General features: G+C 35.0%; 6 protein-coding genes and 1 long non-coding RNA gene across 8 annotated transcripts; 4 read left to right on the forward strand and 3 right to left on the reverse strand.

The window, feature by feature from the left end:
- The first annotated feature begins 45 nt into the window (after nt 1-45).
- On the forward strand, nt 46-794 carry RpS26 (Ribosomal protein S26). Its single transcript, XM_968823.4, has 3 exons — nt 46-204; nt 369-546; nt 594-794. Exons 1-3 carry the CDS (start codon nt 202-204, stop codon nt 761-763), a joined length of 351 nt encoding a protein of 116 aa, XP_973916.1. The 5' UTR covers nt 46-201; the 3' UTR covers nt 764-794.
- Nucleotides 792-1486, reverse strand: LOC662713 (PEST proteolytic signal-containing nuclear protein). Its single transcript, XM_968796.3, has 3 exons — nt 1347-1486; nt 1036-1258; nt 792-991 (listed from the first exon to the last, which is right to left on the reverse strand). Exons 1-3 carry the CDS (start codon nt 1381-1383, stop codon nt 877-879), a joined length of 375 nt encoding a protein of 124 aa, XP_973889.1. The 5' UTR covers nt 1384-1486; the 3' UTR covers nt 792-876.
- Nucleotides 1487-1582: 96 nt separating this feature from the next.
- Nucleotides 1583-7162, forward strand: LOC662684 (isoaspartyl peptidase/L-asparaginase). The gene is made up of 5 exons (XM_008197971.3): nt 1583-1826; nt 1872-1989; nt 2043-2389; nt 6803-6934; nt 6984-7162. The coding sequence occupies exons 1-5, from the start codon at nt 1583-1585 to the stop codon at nt 7121-7123; spliced, it is 981 nt and encodes a 326-aa protein (XP_008196193.1). The 3' UTR covers nt 7124-7162.
- LOC135266565 (uncharacterized) lies at nt 4331-5796 on the reverse strand. Its single transcript, XR_010334682.1, has 3 exons — nt 5557-5796; nt 5215-5509; nt 4331-5028 (listed from the first exon to the last, which is right to left on the reverse strand). It is a non-coding gene; the product is annotated as an uncharacterized LOC135266565 (long non-coding RNA).
- On the forward strand, nt 7150-11348 carry LOC662650 (uncharacterized protein). Its single transcript, XM_968734.5, has 3 exons — nt 7150-7335; nt 7396-7589; nt 10552-11348. Exons 1-3 carry the CDS (start codon nt 7286-7288, stop codon nt 11286-11288), a joined length of 981 nt encoding a protein of 326 aa, XP_973827.2. The 5' UTR covers nt 7150-7285; the 3' UTR covers nt 11289-11348.
- A 202-nt stretch (nt 11349-11550) lies between these two features.
- On the forward strand, nt 11551-18911 carry LOC662617 (uncharacterized protein). Of its 2 annotated transcripts, XM_015982329.2 has the most exons (6): nt 11701-11718; nt 11793-11887; nt 12007-12056; nt 12675-12773; nt 15605-16036; nt 18466-18911. In XM_015982329.2, the coding sequence occupies exons 4-6, from the start codon at nt 12678-12680 to the stop codon at nt 18763-18765; spliced, it is 828 nt and encodes a 275-aa protein (XP_015837815.1). In that variant the 5' UTR covers nt 11701-11718; nt 11793-11887; nt 12007-12056; nt 12675-12677; the 3' UTR covers nt 18766-18911. The 2 variants fall into 2 exon arrangements, with proteins under 2 accessions (XP_973796.1, XP_015837815.1); XM_968703.4 differs by lacking the exon at nt 12007-12056 and having other exon boundaries at nt 11551-11718.
- LOC662586 (uncharacterized protein) lies at nt 18856-19550 on the reverse strand. The gene is made up of 2 exons (XM_968675.4): nt 19227-19550; nt 18856-19179 (listed from the first exon to the last, which is right to left on the reverse strand). Exons 1-2 carry the CDS (start codon nt 19548-19550, stop codon nt 18922-18924), a joined length of 582 nt encoding a protein of 193 aa, XP_973768.1. The 3' UTR covers nt 18856-18921.
- Nucleotides 19551-19742: the final 192 nt, after the last annotated feature.

The following is a 19742-nucleotide window of genomic DNA, read 5'->3' on the forward strand; positions in this document are numbered from 1 at the left end:
ACGATATTGTTCAATGATTTTAGAAAATGTCGCTTTGTTTTGCGACAAATGGCCTAGAAAATTCACCAGAGGTTGTTAACCCGGAATTTACGCTTTCTTTCAAAGTGCGCGCCTAGCGCCAAGTGGTCCAGTGGTGTTAGTGACAAACGCAAACTCACCAAACTTTCTTTCCATCCGTAAGTTGTCGGAAAACGTAACAAAATGGTGAGTTTGACGATTTTTTACTTAATCTTACTGTTTTTCCTCACGAAAACTACGATTTCGTTAGTTTAGGTGCATAATTAGTGTCCGAAATTGTAGTTTAGTGTGGAAATTAGCCGAGATATTGAAACAGCCAACATAACCTCAATTGCAACGCATGGTTTTAGACTTGCAAGCGACGCAATGGGGGCCGCTCGAAACACGGGCGTGGCCACGTGAAGCCCGTCCGTTGCACCAACTGTGCCCGATGTGTCCCCAAAGACAAGGCGATCAAGAAGTTTGTTATTCGTAACATTGTTGAAGCCGCTGCTGTGAGGGACATCACCGAAGCTTCGGTCTATTCTCGTATGTTTTTCCCCCAACTTTTTATTTTTTTAATCAAGGGTTTGTAGAATATGTCCTTCCGAAACTGTACGCGAAGTTGCACTACTGTGTCTCGTGTGCCATCCACAGTAAAGTTGTGCGTAACAGGAGCAAGAAGGACCGTAGAATCCGTGTGCCCCCACAACGCAACTTCCCTGGACGTGACAATGCGCGGGCGCAGCCCCCACAGCGAAAATAATCGTGTTATTTCTAATAAACGGGAAAAATAATCACGACTTGTTTATTTCTCCTCACTGACACAATATACATAAATTAATAAATTATTGCAAAAACGCTCAGGTAACTGTGCTCTCATTTAGCTGTGTTGTTAGCCCTGTCCGGGCTTTGATCGAACGGTTTTTTCGACTCTGAAAATCCTTGTTTGGTTTTGCCAAATGAGTTAGGGCCCGATGACGTGGGGGTGTCCCTGCAAGCTTAATTGAGCCCCATGTCGCCAAAATCTATACCCACCGTCCAATATTCCGCATCCTCATTCGGGCCTCTGGGGGCATCTCCTCGGGTTCCTCGTCACTCTCTTGGTTAAAAGCTGCGGCTATGGTCAGTTTGGGCTTCGCAGTTTGCTTTTGTGAGCTGAGTTTCATTTGGATTCCCATCGTTTTGAGGCGTTTTTTCGCGTCAAGTGCCACGTTTTCCGGGCGGCGGTGTGGTGACCTGGATCTGTCTCGGTCTTTGCCTAACAAACACTGACAAATTTCAAAATTTAATTGGAACGCTGAGACAGTTATTGAAAAAGTGAGGTTATGTCAGCTGTGACAGTTTACCGTGATCGTTGAATTTGTCCCCTTTTTTGTCGCTCATCGTCACACTGAAACTGTTACTTCACCACACTTTCACGGATTTCTCCTCTTTTCATTCAAAAAACGCATTTTGTGGGACCGTGCGCGATTTGGGGATTTTACATAACCGAGTGACAGGCGGGAAGTACCGGCGCCAAAACCAAATGTCAAATTTCTAGTTCAATCATTTTCCAAATCATAGTGTTTTTAGCTTAAATAATATGTTACTTTTACGAAATTTTATCCTTATTCTAGTCGCGACACTGGTTAGTTGCCACATTGAACCGCTTGTTCTAGTCCATGGGGGCGCAGACGTTGTTCAGAATCTAAGGGTGGAGAAGCGCAAAGAAGGGGTGAAAAACGCGGCAATGGGGGGCTATAAGATACTAAAAAAGGGCGGAAACGTCGTAGATGCGGTTGAGGAAGCTGTCAGAATTTTGGAAGAGGATGTTAATTTTAACGCTGGTGCTGATTTTACCATTTCCCTTCGTTTTTTCTCATTTTTCGCAGGTTACGGCTCTTCGTTAAACAGCGAGGGTGAAATTGAAATGGATGCATGTATTATGGTCGGCTCAAATTTGACTTCTGGGGGAGTCACTGTTGTTAAAAACGTGGCTCATCCTATTAGGTGATAATCTCTGTTATTTTTTTTTATTTTAATTATAAAAGAAAAATAAAAAGTTTGGCGCGTCTTGTTATGGAAAAATCGCCTCATTTTCTCCTCGCCGGCGAAGGGGCGAAGAAATTCGCCAAAGAGAATAATGTCCCTCTGATTCCGCTGGCTTCTCTAATGGCCGAACATACGAAAGAAGAACTCGAGGAGTACCGAAAAAATCAACGTAAACGAGAGTTGGAAATTGGCGGTTGTGGCGGCGTGGGGGCTATCGCTGTCGACGCTCAAGGGCGCGTCGCGGCGGCGTCGTCCACTGGGGGAAGACTTGCAAGGGCGCCAGGACGCTGCAGCGACAGTGCCATTGTAGGTGCTGGACTTTACGCTGATAATGATGTAGGCGCTGCAGTAGTGACAGGTTTGGAGTTTGCTATTAAACTAAACTATTCGAACTTTGTAATACATTAGCGATTTCGAGGTAAAAAACGACTCAAGATTAAGGCACTGGAATTGTTACAATAAACTATATACATTTTAAAAAATTACAAAACTCCAAGTTACTGTGGAAGACTTAAGTCAACTTGGCGTCAAGAAAAAAATCCTTTTTCTTTTCCTACTACTCACATATTGTCTTTATTACGAAAACCATAAAGGTAAAGGTAGTCGGAATTCTCTTAGGCCCTTTTCTCAGTTTTTTCTCAGAATTAAAAGTTGTGTATTTACGTTAAAAACCACATTTATTGGGCAAACCTTTACAGAAAAAGAAGTTTTTAACTTTATCCAGAAGAAAGATATGATGATGTAAACTAAAAATTTGACCAATTTTAAGTTTTAAAAATTGCCAGAATTACAAATTATCAGAAAATTTTGCATAAAAGTAAGTGCTCAGTAGACGAGTTTGTTTTTGAGGTAGTACAGTCACGATCACAAAGAATGTCACCTCTATAATCCGGCCTGGAAAGCAAGGGGCTAAGTGCAAACCACAGCAATAAATGTTTAAGGTTATAAATGTCGAAAATTTTTTATCTAGCATTTCTGATATTGATAATGATATTGAAATCGTATAATTTATATATTTTATTACAGTCGGTGTACAGAAAACGAGAAAAATTTAATTTAGCGTTAAAGTATTTCAAAGTAAGTTACAACCATACTTTGTATTGACAAAAGTCAAATTAGGCGCGAATTAAAATTTGAAAATTTGCTAATCAAAGGTTCTGTAAACTAAATTATTATTCAATTAGAAAAGTAAAACCTTTCTTAATAAGTTAGGACATTAAATAATTTCTCATTTAATTTGAAAAATACAGTTTTAATCATTTTGAGTAAATTAATTACACTTATTAATTGACACGATAAAATATTGTTGACGTTAAAGTAAAAACACGAAATCATGCTTTGGCACCGATGAATCTTCTGAAGGAATGCTTACTGACGTTTATGATCCAAAAAAATTCTTGCTGCGGTTTGAGTTCAGCCCCTTGCTAGCCGGCTGGGTTTATAGCGGTGACATTCTTTACGATCGTAACTGTACGTGCTCTCCAACTATAGTCCGGGACATTTCTATATGAGATACGTCATAGGGCATACGTTGACGCGAGACTATATAGAGCACAAAAACTAGATAAGAGCTCAAATTTAGGGAACTTGGTTGTTTGATGTGTTTGACAGATTACAAATGTAAACAATAATAAAAATTTAAATATTTCTTTATTGTAGTAAAGTACAGCAAAATGTACCAACTAGAACACTTAAAAACAAATGGAGAAACTTTCAAATGCTTTGAAGTACCGTTGCTGGATTACTGTTGAGGTTATGTTTGACCTTGGTATGACTGTCAGGTTTAAAGTTGAAATTTGCATTAAAAAGGCCATAAAAGCCTCTAAGTGCCTTTTAGGGTAGTCTTCGTCATGTTCCAATTGCATGCCCCCTCTCTGCCACATCAGTAAAATTTGCCACAAAAGTTTTAAAAAACGACTTTAAACAACAAAAAAGGCCCTATTTTCATTAACAATGAGACATATCTCGCTGCATGCGGCACGACATAGGCCTCATAGGTCAATCTCATTGTGAGTGGTTTTCGCTGAGATCACTTTGAGAGGGTTTCACTCAGACTGACGTTGGCGGAAGGCTAAAACATGCCTCGCGACAAGTCTTTGCACCAACATTCGAAAACGCTGTCAATGGCTTAAAATGATAAACTGTGTCAGTTTTTTTTGTGTCTTTGAGGATTAGTCTGAGTCCTGTCGCGCCGCATGTAGCGAAGCAGATCTCATTGTGAATGGGTTCTTTAAGAAACAGTTTCAATGTACACCACAAGACATACACTGAGACGGCCTCATGCCTCATAACATGGCTTGTAATTGACAGCGTTTTATAGAATGATTTGGAATCATAATGCAGAGATTGTTGCGAGACAGGCAGGCAGGTCTCAAGCCTACTGCAGAAGTCGCTCTCAGTGAGTCCATGTCTTAGAGATGCAAGACCAATTTAGACCATTTACAGCGAGATTGGTGTCCGAGACCTACGTCATGCAGGAAGCCAAACTTCATCGTGAATGGACCCTTTTCAATGGGGGTGTGCTTTTTGAATAAATTTGAAATGGCCTTTTTGAAAAAAGCAGTTGTCTCTCTTTTATTCATCTATTCAACACGTTTGTATTCGATGCACTTACACCAATTTCATTATCAGTGTCTTGATTATCAGGCAAGGGCGAAGTGGAATTGGGGGCAACCCAGAAATAAAAACACTTTAATTTCCTTTATTAGTAGGCTATATTTTTTATACAAGAAACTACTCTCAGATAGAGACGTACAAAAATGTAAAACACAGTAAAATCAGAAAGCGCTTCTTGTTATAAAGCCCTTATTATGTTTTTCGACGATGGCTGAGACTTTGTGACGTATTTGTTAAACGTAAGTTTTCAAATACCCCATGGCAGTGCAAAGGAGTTATATTAACAATTTTACGGGATTATTTTTAACTTTACACCCACTCTGCTTGAAACAAGAGTGGCTGCCAGGAAATAACGAACAAAGTGGACCCAAAAGGCTTCAGCTGCAAATTATAAACACTATCTGTGATTTTTTAAATAAATTTTTTAATAATTAATAAAAAACATGACAATATTAAGCTTTTCGATTTCGTTTGGTTTGAATTTTATATGAAAATAGAAAAGTTAACCCTCTACACCAGAAAAGACAAAAAACATAAAGAAAGTATCTGTAAATGTCGTGAACTTACTTTGAAGTAAACAGGGCTCTCCATCTATAACTCATAATTACTTGAACCGCAATTCCCATCATCAAAATGTGCAAAACTGCGATAAGTGAGGTTATGCAGTGATGCACTTTCTTTTCCAGTTTTTCACACAAAATATATCACAAATTGCACAAATCGTACAACCAGCGATAGTCAGTACTGTCAGTACTTCACAGCAGCTTTCTCCATCACAATCACTGACTGCAATTCTGTATTGTGCCATTCCCGTCTCATCATATAATCTGAGTAGTTGTTATATGACAAGTAATGTTTCTACCTTCAAAAATACTTGCGTAAATATGTTATTATCCCGTTAGTACATACTTTTAAAGCAGCCACTGGTTATATAGATTAAAATTATAACATTTCCTTTGTTATTGTGTTATTGTTTACATCAGTCAGCTGTTTACTGTCATTTTCTAATGCTACCAATTTAAAAAATGTCCCTGTTATTAAAGCTCAAGGACCATAGAATGAGAGAGAGAACATTTTTTGTTCACACAGACGCTGAATACACGTATAAATGTCAGAAAATTCAAATTTTTTATGTCCAAATAGAAATGTCCCGGGCTGTATTTATATAACCCATATCTGCGAATGTGCGACACTGAATTGAAGCGAGCGCGCGCTTATATCAATTAGACTGAATTTTTTTTTCATATGTTTGCAGAATAATTTTTTTTTGCATTTTTGATTCCTTGATGTAAAAACCAGCCTATATGATTTCTTGGTCAAATGTTTTTTTTTTCTTTTTTATTGGACAAATAAATTAAATAATAGAAAAAAAATCCCTAGCGGGATTGGATATCAGTGCAGGGGAATATATTTATTTCATATATTTTTTTCTGTCTTAAAAGAAATTACGAGTTAACGATTGACAATTACAAGTTAAAACAAAAGCCACTTTATTCCTAACAGCCTACTTCAGGGCCAAAAGTAGTTTATTTTCTACTTATCAGTCATTGTTGAAGGGAAATTTAAAGAACACAATTTTTTTTCAGTTTTTATGATTTTTTCTGAATTAAATAAAGCACTGATAGCATTTTAAAACACGTTTTTCGCTATAGCTCTAGTAGTAGCTTCTTAGATAAGTTCGCTCTTGACCACAGTTTACATTTAAATCTTACAAAATCTCATCTTTCCAATAAAGTATTTCGTATCTATACGATAAAATCAAGTTCTATAGTCACATAGTATGAAAGACGTAGAAGAGGATTCATAATATGGCTCATTGCACAAGTTTTTTTGATTTTTTTATTTCTAATGTCGCTCAAGATTATAATAGCATACTTCATACATCGACACTTCTGGAATTAAATCTATATAATCAAGTCTGCAATGTTTGAGAAATTATTTTGTGGACAACAGAAAAGGTGATAGGATAGGATACTCTTTTAGTTGTTTTGTACTTGTTTTATTATGTTTATTTTTTATCTGTTCTCTCTTCTTCATTTCATGTATTTTTTTTTTTATGTAAGGCTTGAATGGAAGAGCAAATTTGTTTGTTAAATCCATTATTATTGTTATCATCGATCAACAATAAAGTACTTAATCAATGTTATTATTCTAGGAACGGGTGAAAGCATCGCCCGTTATGTGTTGGCGCATGAAATAATTAATTTAATGTCGAGGGGGTTTGATGCGGGGGTTGCGACCAGAAATGCAGTCAAAGGGATAACGGAGAGATTTCATCAACCAACTGGTTTGTGTGACTGTTTGGTGATTTTGTTAGTGTTATAGCGTGATTTTAGGAGCTATCACCGTCTCCAAAAACGGTCAAGTCGGGATCAGCTTTACGACCGATAAGATGGCATGGGCCTACCAAGTGCGAGATGACGTTCATTACGGTCTAGACGACTACGATCATTTCAGCGAAAAAATAAAACTCTAGCATAAACAAGCAATAAACGCGATTTTTATTTATTTATTATTCAAATCAATATCATTGCTTTCATGTCGTAATACACGGAATTACAGTTAACTAAACCAGTTCTCCTCAGATTTCTTCCCGAGACCTTGCCTACTGCTCTTAAGACTCACAATTTGTAGTGCCATGGAATCTTTCGTTCTAATTTTAGTTATATCACTGTTTGCAGAGATTAGGTCAGTCGCTTTATCTAAACGATAAGATTTTTATTTAAATATCAATTCGAAATTTTTAAGGTGTAAAATGGAGCCGATTGTCCTCGTCCACGGTGGTGCAGGTGATATTCCCGATTCCAGGGTTTCCCTCAAAATCACAGGAGTGAAAAAAGCCGCATCTTTGGGTTACAAAGTTTTGAAAAATGGCGGGAGCGTTGTCGAGGCTGTGGAAGAAGCTGTCAAGTCGATGGAAGATGACGAAGCTTTTAATGCCGGTAATAGTTGGTTTTGTACTTTTGTAGCGTACTAGACAACCAAAATTCAACACAATAAAAATTTAAAGGATTCAACAAGAATCACAGGAAATGCGAATTATTGGGTAAACCACAGAATCAAAATTTTTTATAAGCATTTTTTAATTGCTAAGTAAAAACGACTTGGGTACATTTTTACAATGTTTGTTATTTCGTCTTGGCCTAGATATAATATAAGAAAATAATTCTGTGTTAAACTAAATCCCCGCGACACACTTCGAGTTAAGAAAACCCACCAGAAACTCTCAATTTGTGCTCCATTTCATTAAAAAAAAAATGTAAATGCGCTGTTGCAAATATGAACTGAAATGGGATATACGTTAGTAGAGAAATGCTTACATAGTACGATAAAAATAATAGAAAAAAATCTATATTATGTCGTATTAAAATTACTGATAAATAACGAATTTTTTCTCATAATCTACACATGCTTCTCAACAACTTATCAGTGAGTTGGTGCTTCAGATTTTAAGCACCCTCTATTTCTGCTCGGACTACTAAAGTTTAATAAATAATTTGTATTTCTAACATTTTTGAAAGAATTACGAAAATAACTCGGGTGATACTTTTTTAATTGAAATCACTTTTAGGACCAGCGAGTATAGAAAACTCAATTAAAATTAAATTACCTAGCTGATTAAAGTTAATTTTAATTAATTAATTAATCTGGCATTTTATTGCATTTAATAATAATTAACACAATCCAAAACAAGAAAAAAAAATTTCGTAATATGCACCTACTTTAGTACTAGTATTTGAACTCCTTAGGTATTTAGAGTTTTTTGAAAACTTTAGGATTTAAAAAGCGGCATATTTCAGTATGTTTAAAATTGGAAAGTTATACAAATTCCAAAAATGTTAAAATTAAGTATGCATAACTGCAAATACTCATAGCTCAATTTTTTCGAATGCACCGATTTTTATTTCATTTTACTCTTTTCATGGCGTTAAGAGGTATATATATTACACCTATGGTTAAACAGTTTTTCAGTGCCAAGAAAAAGTTAGCCAGTAAAGACACCAACGTTGATAAAACGTTGTAAAATAGTTTTAACCAATCGTCCAAGAAAATGACGGAATTTTCTACGAACTACGTGGTAGTAGGTAACGTGAAAAAAACCTAGACAATAACGTTTTTTGAACGTTATTTGAGCTATAATTTTTCATTCAACGTTTATTTAACGTTACTTAAGTTTACCTAAACGTTAATAATACGTAAATGTGAGTCAGTGTTAAAACTTTTTTAATTTACGTTTTTTATTCAATGTTTGTGTAACATAAAATAATGTTATGTCCACGTTGTACTAACGTCTCGCAATCGCCGAAGCAAGTTGCAAAACATTTTAAAAACGTATTTTGTGTGACATCAATCCTAACGTTTTTTTGACGTAGTCTATAAACTCCAAGCTGAATTTTTCGACCTTCTAATTAAGACGATTATTTTTTTTTACATACATTATATGAACAAAGCTGAAAAGTGTGGTAAAAGTGTCATAAAAGTCAAATTAACTTACCATTCTCAGCAGTCTATGCCATTATTTTATACATAAAATGGTCATGCTATTAAAACCTCACCTCTCCTATATTTAGAAATAATCACTACTTACCAGAGGGAAAATATTTAAAAATCATTGCTGATGTTGACAGATTTGCACTATTCCTGTAATGTTCATGAGTGTTTTAATTAATTAAAAAAAATATTCAAATCGATTAGTGGTGTCTTAAGGTAGAAAGTATTAATTTGTACAAAAATTTTTATTAGAAAAAAAACACACAATCCAGTAACAAAGAATAAATAAGTATTCTAGAAAAATAGTAAAAAATAAAGATTCTAACAAAAAAAATCTTCTAAAAAACAATCAACAAAAAGGCAAAAAATGCTAAAAGGTAATGACTAATAACTATAGTATCTACAGTACAACTTAGATAGTCCGGACAGACATTTTCACCCACCGGCCATCGGTTATTAGAAAGTTTTCCGGATTAGCGAAGTGTTTTTTCTTTAATTTATGCATGTAACGAAAGAATTAGTATTTTTATTCAAAATATTTTTCTACAGTTAAGTATCTCTACAGTTGGATAGCTATAACGATTAGAACAGATTTTTTAATTTCTTCTATTAAATCTTCATCAAATGTTAGCTTTTAGAGCCGGTTTATAGAATGCTTCATTAAATTTTAATTCGTTGTTAATTTGGTCACGCATTTAATTGCAGATTAAATTAATGATGTTTCTGTAAACCGGCTGTTATTCTTCTAAATTTTAATATCTTTACTTTACTTTATCATCATTATCATATCAATCTGCTTTGATATTTTAAATCAAGTTCTGATATCCATAGGCTGTAGTAGATAATAATTTTAAATTTGGATCATTTATTCTCCTTCAATACGAAGCAACCGAGCATTATCTATTAACGTCTTTTGTTGCCTTTAGCTTGTTGAAAAAAAACCTGCATTCGGAGATCAACAGTCATTTAGATTTTCAGAAGGATTTCTTAAAGTATTCTTGCAGAATTAAACATAAAACAATAAACAAATAGCAAATAATACCTAGAAAACCAATGCTTAAATTTTGTTCAAACTTTGTAGAAGTAAAAATCCAAAGATTCCGAACTATAATGGAGTGTTCGAATTACTGTCGAAGTTTTACGCTGTTTTACCTACTAACCTTAAGTATAGGGAATACAAATCGGTGCATTTAGTGAAATAAAATAGAAGCATTTCATTAAAAAAAAGTGAGTTATCGGCGTTTGTTAACCTTTTTTGAAAAATACACAAACACCAAAAGAAAGGTCGAATAGTTCTTTATCAAATGCCCAAAAACAATTTCAAAAACTTGTTTTACTAGCATTACGATTAATTAATAATATTTTAATATGTTTATTTTAATTTTATTTTAATTGATTAATATTTATAATAAGGATATGGGTCCGTTTTGAATCTGGACGGCGACGTGGAAATGGACGCCTCCATCATGCTTGGTTCAAACCTCCTCTCCGGGGGCGTAACCGTCGTCAAAGACATCGCCCACCCCATTTCCCTGGCCCGCCTTGTCATGGAAAAAACGCCCCACTTTCTCCTCGCCGGAGCTGGGGCCAACCGCTTTGCCAAAGAACAAGGCGTTCCCTCCGTCCCCCCCGGCAGTCTAGTTTCAAAATACGCAAAAGAAGCGTTGGAACACTTCATGAAATACGGCGATAACGGCACCGAAATGAGTGGTGTGGGAGAGGTGGGGACAGTTGGGGCGGTGGCAATCGATTCGAAAGGACGATTGGCTGCGGCCACCTCCACGGGCGGGATCACCGGCAAAATGGCGGGGCGAAGTAGCGATACCTGTATCATTGGGAGTGGCACTTATGCTGACGATAACGTGGGGGCTGTCTCAACAACTGGACATGGGGAAAGTATCGCCAGATTTTGTCTCGCCCATGCCATTATCTACGAAATGAGGAATGGGTCAAGTGCCAGTGAGGCCACGGCTAAGGCATTGAAGGAAATGAAGGGGCGGTTGCCCAACACTGCTGGGGCTATCACCATTTCGAAGAGTGGGGAGTTGGGGATTGATTTTACGAGTAGGAGAATGGCGTGGGCATACCAGGTCAAGGACGAGATGCATTTTGGCATCGAACACGGGCAACACACCAAAGAAAAGGTTTAATTGTTAAAACAATCTACTTGTATTGTATTTAGACTAGAAATAAAAATTGTTTAAAATTTACCGCCAGTTTAATTCGGGCGCCGCTAGGGGGCGCGAAATCACCCCAAATTATTAATAAAGACGGCAGAAAAATTTAGGAAATCGCCGTTGGCCACAGATTACGTTATTATTAAAGAAAATTGGGATCAAACATTGAGAGGTGAAGGGAAAGTCGTGAATTTTCGCCACTTGCGTCACAAATTTGGTGATTTTGGTTTTGTGGGGTTGGTGCCTCTACTTTGGTGTGGTGGCGTCGCCATTTTGTGTCGTCAAATTGAGTCCGTTGTTGTTTGAAGGAATTTGGTGAATTCGGTGAGAAAAAAAGGCACGATGACGGCCCACGACCAAATGCGGGCAATGCTGGACCAGCTGATGGGCACTGGGCGCAACGGTGAGTGTTTCTGGGTGGAAAACCTGGCATCGATTTTCTCCTTTTGGTGGCCGTTAATTATGCACATATTGCAGGTGAAACGACAAAGTACCAAGTGAAATTTAACGACTCAAAGGTGTGCAAGTCGTTCTTGCTTGGCTGCTGCCCCCATGAGATTCTCACGTCAACGGTAAGCGAGTTTTTGATTCCGAAATCTCGAAAAAACCGTTGAGTTCGGCACAGTTTTAGCGAGCCTTTTTTTCATTGATTTGATTGATCGGTCAACTAATTTTCGCACTGTATTTTCAGAAACTTCAATTTTCTATATAATGATGAGGAAATAGGTGTTAGTTTTGTATGTAAGTACTATGACGTACGTATAAAATTAAGAATTTATTAGGTTAATGTTTGGGAACTTGCGGCGGCAATTTGGTCGAGAGACCGATTTCCGCGCCAGTTTCGCGTTTTTGGTAAGTAAGGGGGTTATAGTACAAGCTGCATGTACTACATACAAAACCGTTAATTAAGGATATAGTGAGTATTTAAAAAAACGAAACGAAAAAATGTAAATTTGCTCAAGACCGATGCTGGCTTTTTCGTGAGTATTTTAACACTTTTGGATCTTAGCCGATCTAATCATCAAAATTGGTGCGTTTATTGATTTTTAACGGATTTTCGGGCTACGCTTTAGGAATTAATTTTCATAAAGGAAATTGCCATAATTGTAAGTTCATTTCTATTTATTTTATAAAAGTCATTGGGCCTATCCACAATCCCAATTCTTTACGAATTATTCAAACACTAGACACGAATTGCGATTGTTGAAACGTGTGCCCCCTTATTGTGTAGAATACCATTTTTGGAGATGTGATAGTTGTTGTTTAATGTCAAAATCAACAAAACTGAATTTTCTCCATCGAATAGGAAATTTAGTCGTTTTATAGTGCCACCAAAAGACTAATTTTGTTTGTTAATAGCGCATGGACTTGGGGGAATGCCCGAGAATCCATGATTTGGCTTTGAGGGCCGACTTTGAGAAGGCCCAACAAACCAAGGATTATTTCTACGATTTGGACGTAAGTATTCACTACACAATGGGTGATATTCATAAAAAATATAACTTAAAAGTAATTTATAAAATTTAAGTACTATAATTACGTACTATAATTTTGTTGTAATGAAGTAAGTAAATTGTGTAGCAAAAGAAATAGTTTCTCCTCGTCTTTAACTAAGAGAACTTGCCATACGCGGATTTTTCTGTTGATTTTCGGTCAATTTCGGGAGGTATTGGGTGACATCGGCCTTATAAACAATCTAATGTTATTTCAAAAATTTCGCGTGAAAACATTTTGGAAACGTTCCAAAAAGATTAATAACTTGAAACCTACTCGCAGAAAGTTTTCACTAATTACATGATATGCTACGCAGAATTTCATGTGTAGAAAAGCATTGTTTGAAAATTTTTGCAATCTAAAACACTGGGAATTTATCGACAACAAACAATATGTACTTAAGGTTTAACTGTTTATTTTATTTCATCATATCAAAAGCAAAACTACAAATACTAACCAAATGTGCGTTTAATTATATATAAGACTGCAAAAACCTAGAGTTCCCAATAAAGGAACTCTACAAAAACCCAAAGTCAATAATTTGAGTCATAGTTTCGTCTGCAGATACGATAACTTTTCAATTTTTCAAAAGAAAAGAAAACGCAAAAACTATCGTACCTGGACAACGTTTTACATATTTGGTTTTCTCAGACGATTTTACTGCCATCTCCGATCCAATATTATTTAAAAAATTACAGCTAGGGGTACTAAACTTCCTAAAAAGATTTAACTCGCAAACTATTGGTCCTGGGTAATAATGTTTGGCATATTAAAATTTTTCTAACGATTCGTCGATTTCTGGGCATTTTGGGTGATTCCAAGTCTACAAAAAGATTTATCATTTCGAAAATTTTGCCCGGATAAGTTTGTAAAATGATTGTAACTTGAAAATTCCTTGTCACAGAGTATTTATCTTCGCAATTTCATGCTAGAAAATCGCTATTTTATAGTTTAGCGAATTCGAATGACCTTCCGTTATTCAACGAATTCGCAACAGATTGTCTGTCTTGTTACATTAAAATGAAATGTGAAGAGTTTGTAAATTGCTGATTATTATTGTTTATACTGCTTGAAAATATGTAAGAATTTAGCATCAGTTACATAATAAATTAGGGACACAAAGAAAATCTTAGAAATGTTTCTTTTAACAAAACTTTAATGCATCTTTAGAACCTTTAGTAAAGACGAATCTCTGAGCTGATCTGTAACTGAAACATTCAAACTTGGAATAAGTAAGTAAAAAACTACCGCAAATTTATTACACATAAATTTATAAAATTATTTACATTTCATTTATTATTATGTCGCTAATTATTTATGTCGTTAATTATTTTTTTGTATCGGTTGTACCATAAAACATAAGTAACTTCATCTTTCTGTTCTGTTTGTCCCTTCCATGGTGCTAAGACTTAATAAAATTTTTACCATTCTCTTGGCATTTTTGGGTAAAAGAAGCCCTAAACTTGGTGTTTACGAATATTAGCATGTGTTCATGTTTGATTAACAAGCGTTTTTTTACCACCATTGCTATGCTTGTAATATGCTTTACAGAGTCCTAAGAACTCAAAAAAAAATTCTGCCCAAGCACGAATATCTGTCCTTGTTAATGGTATGCGGTGGCGATTTTAAATTTTTATTGATGCCAGAGGAGGAGATACACTGTACTAGTAATCATTTTTGGTTTTAATTGATACATCCATCATTCATGCATTTTTTTCAGAATATTTTTGTATTGTTTAAAATTGCTTTAAAAGAAAAAAAAATTGTTGAAATCTTATTCTCGAGTAAAAATGATCATTCTTAAACTTCTAGTACCATCTTTCTAAGTAGTTATTTTATTTTTGATATTTAATTCAACATCCAAAAAATGAAATATTGCAAAACTTTTGAATCTACGAAATTTTCTACCCATCTTTGTGATTCATTTTAACGGTTTTTATAAATATTATCAGTAGAAAAGGAACTTAGTACCAGTCCAACTATTTGCACCCTACAGTTGTAAAATTTTAAATACGAACACGAAAAACACAAATTGATAGCGAATAGGACATAAAGAAGACTTTACATTTTATTGTTAAATATTATGTTAATTTAAAATGCACTAATTCCTACAATTATTCTCGAAACCGAGGAATAATGCAGTGTGCATTGATTTACGATTAATTTACTTTTTGTTTATACATGATGGATGGGACACTACCAGAAACTAAAAAACACTTCAGAAATTATTTACCAATTATAGTACGTCAGCTGTCAACAGTATTTTATATTATTGCCTACAAGGCAATGTATGTAAATGTTGGAATTCACTTTAAATAATTATCGTCTCATGTTTTAAATCCACAACAACAAAAAAACTTTTTTGTTGTAAAATACATCAAATACAAACTGAATCGTATATTTTGAAAGAAACTTTGCATTATTAAATTTATTTTGAAAATTACGGTGTCAGGTTGCATTATTCCTGGAATCGCTGAATTAAAATTAAATTAAATAAAAAATTATTTAATAGTCAACCTAAATTCTGTGCAATTATTTATTTCTGAGATACGTATAGTAAAAATATAGTACTTCATTAGTAGTCTCACTTTGTATGGTCGTCATAAGGATAAGCATCTCCTTTTGACATTTGGATTCAAGTGTTCACTTTTAGGTTGAAGTGATACTTTTAACTATTAAATACTAATATTTGTAAGTATGTTTATAAGTATTAAAAAAACTGATAATTACAAATTTTTATGAATATCACCCAATACCCAATAAAATATAAAACCAGTGATAAAAAATTCCTGAAGGCAATGGAACATCTGCAAGCTTTTATCACCGATTGCGACCGTCGCACCGAGGCCGCCAAGCAACGCCTCGCCGAAACCCAAGAAGAACTATCGGCTGAAGTGGCCGTTAAAGCGAACAGCGTGCACGAATTGGCGGAACAAATCGGTCAAAAGCTCGCCAAAGCCGAGCAACTCGGCGAAGAGGGTTTTGTCGACGAAAGCATGAAACTCATGGAGGAAGTGGACGAATTGAGAAAGCGTAAATTGGAAGCCGAGCAAGAGTATCGCAATTCAATGCCGGCAAGCAGCTACCAACAACAGAAATTACGAGTTTGCGAAGTTTGTTCCGCTTATCTCGGCATACATGATAACGATCGACGTCTCGCTGATCATTTCGGCGGGAAATTACATCTTGGGTTTATTAAGATTCGGGAAAAGTTGGCCGAACTTGAGGTAAGGATATTGTGTTTTATGTACAGCTTGTACAGTCACCTAAATTGAAAATGACGCAACCAAACCCTGTCATATTCAAAAATCATCAGAGACATTTCGTTATTTATCCTTTGAAATGATTGACGATTTTTGGTTGGAGATGGTTGATTAAAAAACATGACAAATGAAACAATTTTTCACGGCCTCTTCGATAAATACATAATATTTATATATAATATAAATATATACATGCAATTTTTAAATTCCCCGCAAAAAATAAATTAGTTTGCATATTTCATTCACCAAATTAGATTGAAGTTGATGTTCCACTGGATTTAATGCATTTTTGAATCAGATACTCATTTATTTTACAAGGTTAGGTCAGAGAACGTCTAAAATTAATAAAAATATATTCTAAATTGGTGGTATTTGAATCGCTCTGGTTTATTTTTGTGCGAGATTACATCAAAAATAAAAGAAGAAAAAAGTTATTAGTAAAAATTATGTTATCCTCCCCTCCCCTCTCAAGCCCCGTAACTGGAAAATTACAAAATTAGGTCGAATTGATTAAATTTCGTTTATTTTGTTTGATTTTGAACACGTCAATAATTTTAGAAACATTTTCAAACAAACTTTGGTCAGAAGGTTGTTAAACTTAGTTTTTTGCACGATTTCACTAGAGGAGACCGAAAAAGCACCAAATTAAGTATAGCACTACACAATTCTTGTTTTTTGAGTGTTTTAGCACATTCTCCAGACAGAAATTGCAAAACTTCGTTAAAGTTAGCCGTAAAATCACCAAAACAATTAATTTATTTAGATTATTTCTCTCGATTTAATGCATTTGGACTTTATTTTGCAAGATCATTCTTAAGCTATGTTAACTGGATTAAGCTCTGTTTTGTATGAAATTTTTTGTGGTCAAAAATATGTTATTTGTGTATTTTTGGAAACACGTGTTTGCAAGATATATCTTCAGTTTCTTGCAAGAAATCGATTGAAAAATCATTTTTAGTCAAATAACATTCATTTTCCTTTTCCATATGTTTTGATATAGTTTTAAGGAATTATTTCTTAACATTTTCAAATAAAACAGCAAACAAAATTTCAACAAGTTAGACCCCATTGTTAATTCGAGGTTTTCGAATTTTTAAACAGGTTTTTGAGATAAAAACGGTGTTTTTTTAAGAAAAATTTTGATTATTAGGTTATTTTTACCAGCTTTCGTCGAGAGATCTATCTATTGTTCAAGAACAATAAATTTTAGTTAAATAGTACTGCTATTTCTGCGTTTCCCAAGAATTCAAGCACTTTTTAGAGCTAAGGTATCATTTTTTCTGAAGATTTCGATGAATTTAAATTCAAAATTATCTTGTTTTTGTCTTTTTTTAGCATTATTTAGCAGGATATTCTTATTTAGAATAGAAACTAAGAACAAATCGAAAAGTTTCCCAGTTATACTAAAGTGGGTGTTATTTTAGTTTTCTTCGAGTTTTGTTGAAGCAAAAAAAGTTCTTTTCGAAAATTTTAGGTAAAATTGGGGAAAAAAATATCTAATTAGATCGAAATTGATGTTAATTGTCTTTTTTAGATCGACTTTACAAAAGAACTCGTTAAAACACAACAAAAAATTACAAAATAAATGGAAATTGATGTTAGTGTCTCTCGATTTAGCTCATTTTGGAGCAAAATTACTTCAAAATAAGCCGAAAAACCGTAACATTCGGTCTGAAATCATGTTCCGTTTTTGAGTTAAAAATATTAGGTTTAGAGATGTCGCTAAAGAAAACCAAAAAATCACCAACTTTTGGCTTTTTACACTTTAGTGCTTTATTTAAAAAAAAATGGGCATAAGTGGCTGTAAAAACATCAAATTTGATCGAATTAATGTTAATCTTATTTTATTTCAGTCATTTTCAAGTCTTGAACCTGAAACTTATTTATTCTATTAAATGCTCCCAGAAATCACAATAAATCACATAAAGTGATCATAATAAGATTAAAATATTTTGCCTGTTTCAGGCAATTTCTTTTGTTTTTAAGCGAAATTTCGTCAAGATAGGCTGAAAAATGTCAAAATGTCGACCAGAAAAAGGTTTTTTTTTTCTCAAGCTTCTAAACACGTTTTTGAGTTTCTTAACTAAATAAATCGTGCATAAAGCTCATCTAATTGGCCAAAACTCAAAAAAAATTTAAATTTTTCAGTATTAATTGACCTGCTTTAAGTATAAATTAAATTTAGAAAGTAAATTCACTCCAAACTCAATAATAAATCGACATTTTTTCATTATTCTTTCTTCACATTAGATTAAAATTAACCATTTGGAGACTAGAAACGTCGCAACGAATTAAAAATAAATATTTTAATGCCATCTTTAACGTAGTCAATATCAACCACTTTAAGGAGTTTTAAGTAATTTCAAAATATTTTATACTTTTATATATTGTAGAAAAACGCCGAGAAACGGAAGGAGGAAAAGCGCAAGTCCTCCCGTGACAGAGACCGGGACGATCGGGAAGATAGATACAGGGAGAGACACCGCGAGCAGTATGTCGGGGGGCGCGAACTGGACAGACGCTCCAAAAGACACCGTTCCAGATCCTGGGACCGCAAAGAAAGGGAAAAGAATGACAGGGATCGGGATAACAGGTCTCGATCGCATCGCTCCAGATCCAGGAGTCGGGAACGGCGCTCACACTCGCGCCACTCAAGTTCCAGCGATAAGAGAAGGGACCGCGACCGGGATTAAATTGTTTCGAGTAATATATTTTTGTAATATATTATTTTAGTGCAAAGTAGTTGTAAGTTGTGGTTCACTGGAAGATGTCATTGGAAAAAATAATGTTTTGCTCTTTAATTATTATTGAAATTAGTCAATAAAGTTTACAAGTGGAACTAAGCGTTTTTAAATGATTTCGGGAGCTCGCCTGTCGCTTTTCGTCTGTGATCGCATCCGTTTGATGGAAAGGCGCTCCCGCGTTGCTTTTTCAAGTCTCCGCCTGATTTTTTCAGCCGTTTCTTCTGATGGTTTATAATCTTCGACTATGCAACTACGGACCGAAGCTCTGATTTTCTCCAAACAATCGGCCAAGTTCAGTTGTTGTGACCGTGTCAAGTCGGAGCGGAATACAACGAAACCTTCTTTTGTAACCTTATTTTTAAACTGAAATCAACTTATTAAAATTTGTCCTGTTTTTTAATTTAACAAACCTTTTCCAACATTTTTGCCTTAATCTGGTCGTTGATCCAAGTGGCAGAATTTACATGAAACCTGATTTCTACCTTAGTGTTGACTTTGTTAACATTTTGGCCCCCAGGGCCCGTACTTCTACTGTAGGTAATATCAAGCTGGTCTATAGGCACATAACCAGTGAATTTGTCACCTTCATTGGGGGGCTTCGAAGGGGTTGTCAATTTTAACGAACTGTTCGGATATAAGTTTTGCAACGAAATGGAACTCTTGTACGCCGAAGTTGCATACAGACGGGGCCCTTGAACTACGAATTTCGCTAATTTCTGGCAAAATTGACTCATTTTTGCCACCGATAAGTGAGGTTATGTTGCAACAGGTCTGCCAACCAACGGCGAAAAAACATGCAAAAATCTATTTTTAAAGCGTTCCATAATTAGATTTTCGATTTATTTGCATTCATGGGGCTGCATTAACACAATGCCATCGTTTTAATTATTTGTAATTGCGTTTGGGGGTAATTGGGTGGCGCCATA

This window comes from Tribolium castaneum, chromosome 6, assembly GCF_031307605.1.
Source record: "Tribolium castaneum strain GA2 chromosome 6, icTriCast1.1, whole genome shotgun sequence".
NCBI lineage: Eukaryota > Metazoa > Arthropoda > Insecta > Coleoptera > Tenebrionidae > Tribolium > Tribolium castaneum.